The sequence below is a fragment of the Pteronotus mesoamericanus genome, unplaced genomic scaffold (genome assembly GCF_021234165.1).
Source record: "Pteronotus mesoamericanus isolate MK-2021 breed Mesoamerican mustached bat unplaced genomic scaffold, CSHL_Meso_final scaffold_128, whole genome shotgun sequence".
Classification (NCBI taxonomy): Eukaryota; Metazoa; Chordata; class Mammalia; order Chiroptera; family Mormoopidae; genus Pteronotus; species Pteronotus mesoamericanus.
In genome coordinates, this window is record NW_026555305.1 from 1,763,118 (window position 1) to 1,771,091 (window position 7,974).

General features: G+C 47.8%; 1 protein-coding gene across 1 annotated transcript; it reads right to left on the bottom strand.

Moving 5' to 3' along the window:
• Positions 1 to 3,529: 3,529 nt before the first annotated feature.
• LOC129082441 (zinc finger and SCAN domain-containing protein 5B-like) lies at positions 3,530 to 7,749 on the bottom strand. The gene is made up of 4 exons (XM_054588141.1): positions 7,489 to 7,749; positions 5,685 to 5,897; positions 4,523 to 4,670; positions 3,530 to 4,302 (listed from the first exon to the last, which is right to left on the bottom strand). Exons 1-4 carry the CDS (start codon positions 7,747 to 7,749, stop codon positions 3,530 to 3,532), a joined length of 1,395 nt encoding a protein of 464 aa, XP_054444116.1.
• Positions 7,750 to 7,974: the final 225 nt, after the last annotated feature.

A 7,974-nucleotide genomic window follows, 5' to 3' on the forward strand; every position in this document is an offset into this window, starting at 1 on the left:
CGACATGGATGCACCTGGAGGACCTTACGCTCGGTGAAGTAAGCCAGACACAAAAAGCTAAACACTATGTGATTCCACTTATATGAGGCACTTAAAGTAGCCAAATTCATAGAGACAGGAAGTCGGATGGGGGGGGTGCCAGAGGCTGGGGGAGGGGTACTGGGAACAGTCCTCGAGGTGGAGGGTGGCAACATGAATATGCTTATTGCTGCATTTTACACTGAAAAATGCCTAAGAAGGTAAAGTTGATCTTATGTGTGCCTTATCACAATTTTAAAAAGTGGGGAAAGCCCTGGCTGGCGTGGCTCAGTGGATTGAGCACCGGCCTGCGAACCAAAGGGTCGCCGGTTTGATTCCCAGTCAGGGCACAGGCCTGGGTTGCAGGCCAGCTCCCCAGTAGGGGGCGTGTGAGAGGCAACTCATGGATATCTCTCTCATACATCAGATGTTTCTCTCTCTTCTTCCCTTTCCGTCTCTCTAAAAATAAATAAATAAAATCTTTAAAAAAAACAGGCTTCTTTAAAACTTTTGGAGGAAAGAACACTCATTTGAATTGACTCTGTTTTGGTTTTCTGTTATGGTTTTGGGGGGAGTCATCAATAATAATTAACATAGGTATAGGCAAGCAGTTGAGAACCTGTCCCTCAAGGTGGCATCCTATATGCATCTGGAATTAGGAGCTCTAAAGTCTTTTTCCTCTTTGGCATCTCACCAATTTTCTTAAAGATTTTATTCAATGACCAAGGTAAATTTTGTTTTTTATCATGATTGTCTTTCTATTTCCTCTTTCTGAGCCTTTAAAAAATCCTGACATTAGGAGAGGTTATATAGTAGCTTGGCAATTGCTCCTGGAATTTGTTACAATTAAAAATGTGCATACTTGAAACTAACACAATACTGGGTGTCAATTGTAAACCAAAAATTAAAAAATACTTTTTTAAAGATTTTATTATTTATTTTTAGAGAGGGGGGAGGGGCAGAGAAAGAGAGGAAGAGAAACATCAATGTGTGGTTGCCTCTTACGTGCCCCCCACTGAGGGCCTGGCCTGCAACCCAGGCTTGTGCCCTGACTGGAATTGAACACCGACACTTTGGTTCTTAAGTTGGCACTCAATTCAGTGAGCCACACCAGCCAGGGCTAAAAAAGAAATTCTAAAAATAGATTAAGTGATCATTTTGGTCTCTTAAAATTGCATTATGAATGAAACAAGTTATAAGTTAATTAGAAGATCATTATGTAGTAATCACCATTTTATCTCTATGTAGTACTTGGGGGTTAACAATTGTATAAGAATAAAATATTTCATCGTGAAACTTAAATATGCTATTCTGATAAAAGACAAAATGTCAGATCATGTGAGCTACTATATGAAGTGTCAGATGTAGCCCCACACTAAGAGCATAAAGATTTCATTTTTGAAAAGATACTCATTCATTGGTATCTCAGTTAGAAAAACATTTCCCCATTTAAAGCATCGGTTATTTTATTTGTTTTCTTAATTTTATTTGATTTTTTAGTTTTGCAATTACATTTAACATTCATTATTCTATTCCTTTCAGATGTAGAGCATAGTGTTTTGACATTGTTACAATATTATCGACCACCTTCCCTATGCTGTACTTAAATCCCTGTGACTGTTTTGTAACTGCCAATTTGTACTTCTTAATCCCTTCACGTTTAGCATTTTTTTAAAAAAATACAAGGGCCAATTGCTCATTCATACATTAAAAAGGCATAAAATTACATTCTAATAAATATAAGTAGGAAAAAAAGAAAAAGGATTACTAAAGCCATACACATAAATTTTTGAAAATGTGCATATAGATGATAATATAAAATTACTATTATACTCATAATTTTCTGTGATTCGTCAAGTGTAGCTAAATAAAATCAGAGCCTTTTTTTTAAGTTGGTAGCAAAACCATCTAGCGGAGCCCATTCAAAGGCCTTTGCTGCCACCTGGTGGGCGTCTGTCGTAATAACTACCCAAACGCGCTGTAGAATCAACAGTTCCAACGTATCAATCTAGGGTGTTCGAAATAACCGAGACGCCGGCGCGGCTCGGATCACCAGCTTAGTCATCGCCACTTTGTTCGGCGAAAAACTTGAATCGGCAAAGAAACGCCGCAGCCCTGATTTCCCCCGCCCTGTCACTCCTCCGACCTTGAACCTAACGGTGTCAGAAATGTTTTTCTTTAATATCAATGACAAGGTAATTTTCCGCGTTGCTAACGTTGCGCCCTTTAACGTTTTGAAGCTCAGTCTTCCTGGTGCCACAACGCTCACCCCGACCAGGGCGTTCCTTTGCCAACACACTGACAGTTGCTATATCCAGGTATTAATATTAGTTTTCAGCAATTCTTAGAAAATATTTTTAAAACCACTTAAAGAAAAAAAATTCCGGCTTTTGAAAGAACACTGCTTAAATGTTTTATTTTCTCTGTATTTTTATCATTTCTCCATGGTGAATATGTACAAGTCAATGCCATTTTAAATTTTTCATTCTAACAATCTGGGGTCAGTTACCCATAATAAGGGCGTGTTGATACTTATGAACCTGGGGCAAAACGGAGGGTGTGAGACCGAGAAGGAGGCAGGGGAGAAGCCAGTGGCAGGGGAAGGTCAGGCCAGCGCGAGCCCAGGTCAAGTTCATGGGCGCTGCAGGCGTTTCAATGAGCGCAGGCCTGAGAAACGACCGCTGGCTTTGTCGAGACCAAAACCAGACCGTCGGCTCTGAAAACGGCCGGAATGGCGGCAAGGGGATGGGGAGAAATACAAGCAAGTCCCGCCTCCCTGTCCCCACAGATGTTTAAATCCTCTCACCCGTGCCGCTGGCAGGCCTATTTTTAATACGCGAGACCTCCTAGAGCTTTCGTTGCAGCTTCCTGTGACGCTATAATGATTTCAAAGTAAAACTAAAAAGAAGCAGAACTCGCACCAGGTGACGCGAGGCCTAAGGACCAGGAGGAAGGGCTGCGGGTCAGGGCGCTAAGCATCGCAACCACCTGGAGGGCTCGTTTAAACCAGCGCGCTGGACCCGCCGGCTCGCGTCTCTGCTTCGCAGGTTTTAATTTCCAACAAGGACCCAGCAGGTTGGGGGGCCACAGCTAGAGAGGCGGCCCAGGTGTGGGGAACAGTGGCCACGAGCAGAAATGGACTCCTCGCTGGGTATCCTGTAGGAAATCGAGCCACCCCACTGGGATGGCCCTACGCTACAACGAAATAAACAACAGGAGGACAAAGACAAGATTACGGCTGAATGATGAAATGTTTATTGAAACCACTAACAAGACTTGCATTTTGTTGGAAGAATAATAGCATCATGAACAACCGAGAAAAAAAAATCCTATGAGGAAGAAAACGGTAGGTTGTAAAGAACCGGCAAATGGAAAGCACTAGGGAAGAGCTGTATGTGTCCAAAGATGTTAATTCCAATTTATAGAAGCCCCAGTGGGAACCAGAAACCTTGTAAGCGTTTAACCCGCCATATATCGTTTCTGCAACACAGGTGACAAATTAATTTCCTTCTTAGGCAGAAGGGACTTGGAATCCCTGGGAAGTCACGTTCGAATGTGTGTTTTGGTGGCGTTTAAATGTCCCCAGCTGACGGAAGGCCTGGTCACACTCATGACAGCGGTAGGGCCTGAGGTCCGTGTGGGTGCGCAGGTGGACGTTGAGGTTCCCTCTGTGGCTGAAACACTTGTGACAGACTTCGCATGGATAAGGCTTCTCCCCGGTGTGGACCTTCTCGTGACCGCGCAGTGTGGAGTCGTGGGTGAACGACTTCCGACAGACCCTACAGTTGTACGGCTTCTCGCCGGTGTGGATTCGCTGGTGAACTCGGAGATCCGAAGGCTGAATAAACCTCTTGAGACAAAATTGGCACTCGAAGGGCCTCTCTCCTGTATGTGTCCTCTGGTGAATAGTCAACTGAGATTCATAATTAAATCTTTTCTTGCAATCTGCACATTCATACGGCACCTGCCTCGTGGCTTCTTTTCTGACAGGGCGACCAGTTGGTCTCTCGGTGCTTGGTGCGCGAACTGAATTGGACCTGAGTTGTCTAGAGAACTTTCCTTTATCCAACGAGATGGCTCCTCCTTCCGGCACACCTTGGGGAGTAGAGGTGTTGTCCCGTTTTCTTCTGGAGGGACCTCTCGCACTCTGAGAATCTCTTCTTTTCCAAAGCTGAGTCAAAACATCCGTCTCCAAATTGTGGGTGGAATGTGCATCAGCATCTGCACTGTCAGTGCCAGTTCCTTCGCGCAGATTCTCCTCACCCTCCGTCCCCACAGGGACTTCTGAAAGAAAAACACCACATAACACTTAACCAAGAGCATTTTCAAAACCATCGAATGCATTTCCCATGGATCAACAGACCTGAGATTGGATGCTAGGGCGCCCTGGAAGGTCGGTGACAGGGAGGGCTTGGCATTGAGGGCCAACTGTCCCCAAGAGATGAGAATGCTGGCTGCCCGGCCAGGCCACTAACCCCACTAAAGTCCCAGTGTCCGTACTTACCAGGTGTCGGAAGCTGAGGCTCTGGAGACATAAGCACTGTTGCCTCATCCTGATCCTCCAATGGGCCCTTCTCCAACATCTGTGTGGGCCTCGGACCCGCCAGGTCACCCTCCTTGGCCATGGTCTCTGGCAGGAGGGCTTCCTGACCCTGACAACCACGGGTGATTATCAATGTGTCTAAATTCAAGCACTGAAAGCCCCATCTCTCCTCCCCCCACCCTACCCGTCTCCCTGACCTGAGACCCCAGCGAACCGAACGGTGCAGTTCTGCAGCTCTGCGCAGACTTGCTTGGGGCCACCGCTTCACTCCCGAGAACCATCACCTGACTCCCAAGTCTGTCGTTCATCTGTACCCTCCACAACTTTCAATCAAATCTATACTTACGGGGTTTGTCTTCTTCTTCTTTTTTTTTTTTCAAATATGGATGTGTGAGAGGAACTTCAATCAGTTGCCTCTCGCTTGCCCCCAACTGGGTACCTGGCCTGCAACCCAGACATATGTCCTGGCCAGGAATTGAACTGGCAACCTCTCAGTTTGCAGGATGATGCCCAACCTACTGAGCTATGCCAGTCAGGGCTATATCTTACAGTTTTTACTCTTAATTCTCTAAATGTACCTCACCAGGTCATCCCAACTGCCCCCTGACTGTGGGAGCAAAATTATTCTAGACCCAGATCTCCTGAGTCATCACTGTTGATGTTTTGGCTGGATTATTCTCTGTTGTGCATTTAGGATGATGAACAGCAGCCCTGATCTCTACTCACTGGACATCAATAGCATCCTCAACCCAGTCAGCCAACCAAAAATGTCTCCAGACATTTGTGAAGGTCTTTGGGAGGCAAAGGGCTCCAGGGGAAACCCATTCTTTTAAATGGAAGGAATGGAGAATATTCCAAAAACTGGTCCTTTGGCCAATTATTATTTCATGAAATGCCTTTGAGGAAAATTAGCTTTGAGCTCATTGGCCTGCCTGTTGGAGGAGGGACAAAGGCTGGTGCGTCTGTACTGTTCACATTAGTTCAAAAATGTCTAGGGATTTAATGTATCCTTGGGATGCCTTAATGGGTCCTGTTCTGTCCTGGGCCGAATGTCCCAATTACCCTGCCTGCTGCTTCCCCTTGTACCCTCTCCCACCTGTCCCCAGAGGCATCACACAATCACCTGCGCCCTTGACATGTCCGTGATTCCTGGCTGGTTCCCTGGATCCGGGCTGACCTCCTGGCTGTTCTTGGGATGTCCCTCCACCTCACTCACGAGGGTTCGGGACTTCATGGACAAGTCCATCACAAGGTCCGCGTCACCAGCTTCCACTTCAGCCATCTGGACGTCTGAGTTTTGCGCAAGAAACTTCTGTCCTTCGAAGGTGACTACCGTCTGCAGAGAGGACATCAAACGAGAAAAGAACAGGATGCATCATATTCGTTGTGTGCCTCCGATCCGACGCCCCCACTTGACTGGGAATACTTGTTTAAAATCACAGCCTCCCGAGTTGTGTCAACCAGGAATGTCTCCTGACACTGCTGAGGCTCCCGCCTCTCTGTGCCTCAGTTTCCCCACCAGTGAAGCAGAACTGATAAGTCTAACTCATGAGGCTATCGTGAAGGTCACGTCTGCCTCCCTTCGCTTCAGAGTCCTCTGCTCTCCCTCCCCTGCACCCTTGTCTTCTCACGGTCCTCTCTGCCTCACCCAGACCTTACACAGCAGCATTCCTTAGACGGACACCTTCAGACATTCTCTCTCCTGTCCCAAGACTCACTTTCCCAATGACCTCATCTTATGCCATCGCTCAACCTCATTCTACATGGGTCCAGCTCCCCATTTTAATTTCCCATCCCCAGGCCTGTTCTAAGTTTTGATGCCTTTCCACTGGGACGCCCACAGACAGGGGCCTGGCAGGCTATGTTGAACGGCCCTCAAACTAAGAATGGGATTTATACTTTGCTTTTATTTTTACTGTTGACATGAAGGGCTGTGATACACACACACACACACACACACACATGCACACACACACGCACACACACATGGTAGAGACCATGGGACTATATGGCCCGGCAAAGCCTAAACGATTTATTATCTGTCCCTTTACAGGTAAAATTTGCCAACCCCTGACTGCTTGGCTTTCCCAAAATGGAACTCACCCCTCCACCCTTTGGCCATGCTGTCCCCAAAAGTTCTTCGAGATTTCTGTTCTCTGCACACGCCAGTCTCTTTTCCCCAAAAGACCACCCTGGGAACCCTGGCTGGTATGGCTCAGTGCATTGAGCACCAACCTGCAAACTACAAGGTTGCTGGTTCGATTCCCAGTCAGGGTACATGGCTGGGCTGCAGGCCAGGTCCCTGGTTGTGCAAGAGGCAACAGATCGCTGTTTCTCTTGCACATCAATGTTTCTCTCCCTTCCCCTCTGTCTAAAAATCTATATATATATTTTAAAAAAAAAAGGCCCACCCTGGGAATCCCTCTGAAGTAGTCACAGCTCTTCTTAACTGAGCTGCAAGGCAGAAGTAAGCCCGCGTGCCCTCGCCCCGTTTCCTCCATCCTTCGCAGGGGACAGGCACACTGCCTGCTGCGTCTTGAACCACTTCACACAGGATAACGCCACACAGTGAAGACACACAGGAGCACCTCTCAATCCATCTACTGGTGCCGTGCATTAGGGTTGAAGACCCAAAGGGTCGCTTTGCCTAACGTATGGGCATCGACTAGGGTTACAGAACCTTGGCATAGTCAACATTCGGGGCTGGATCATTCTGTCCTGCGCAGGACAGAGCGATGAGCGGCATCTCTGATCTCTAGCATCCCCTCTGCTCCCCACTCTGACAGCCAAAAACGGCTCCAGATATCGCCACAGGTCCCCATTGGAGAACCAGAGATGCAGAACCAATCCTTCCTGCCCGTCCGATTCCAAATTCCAGCACTCAAGCCCGCCCCCTTCCCCATGTCGACCCTGGGGGTCCTGCTCACCCATTCCTTGGGTTTCTCCTTATGCCTCAGCATGTCCTCCAGGTCCTTGCAACTCTGCACATTACGGTCCTTGACCAAGACCTGGAGCTCCAGGGGCATGGAGATCATGAACTGCTCCAGCACCAGCTTGTCCAGGATCTGTTCCTTGGTGAGCAGGTCTGGCCTCAGCCACAGGCGGCAGAGCTCAGAGAGTTTCCGCAGATCCTGGACCGGGTCTGAGTCCTCCGAGCAGGTGAAGGCTCTGAAGACCACGTGCCACATCTCAGTGTCCCAGCCTTGCCCGTGCGGGAGGGTTCCTAGCGGCGCTGCGGGTGGCGGCGGCTGGGATCCTGGGCTCTCCTGGGGTCTCCCAGGGCCCCGTGGAAATGTCCGGTTTGCATCCATATTCACTGGAAAAGTTTTCAATGTGACTTGAGCGAACTCTTCCTGAAGCCAGCACCTAATGGAGACCTAAAGAAGGGATTTACTCTGTAATAGATCCAGAAG

Coding starts and splice junctions, on each gene's coding strand:
- LOC129082441 (XM_054588141.1), bottom strand. CDS start 7,749: ATGTGGCACGTGGTCTTCAGAGCCTTCACCTGCTCGGAGGACTCAGAC. Junction 5,898..7,488: donor AGGAGAAACCCAAGGAATGG/GTGAGCAGGACC, acceptor TCCTCTCTGCAG/ACGGTAGTCACCTTCGAAGG. Junction 4,303..4,522: donor GCCTCAGCTTCCGACACCTG/GTAAGTACGGAC, acceptor TTTTTCTTTCAG/AAGTCCCTGTGGGGACGGAG.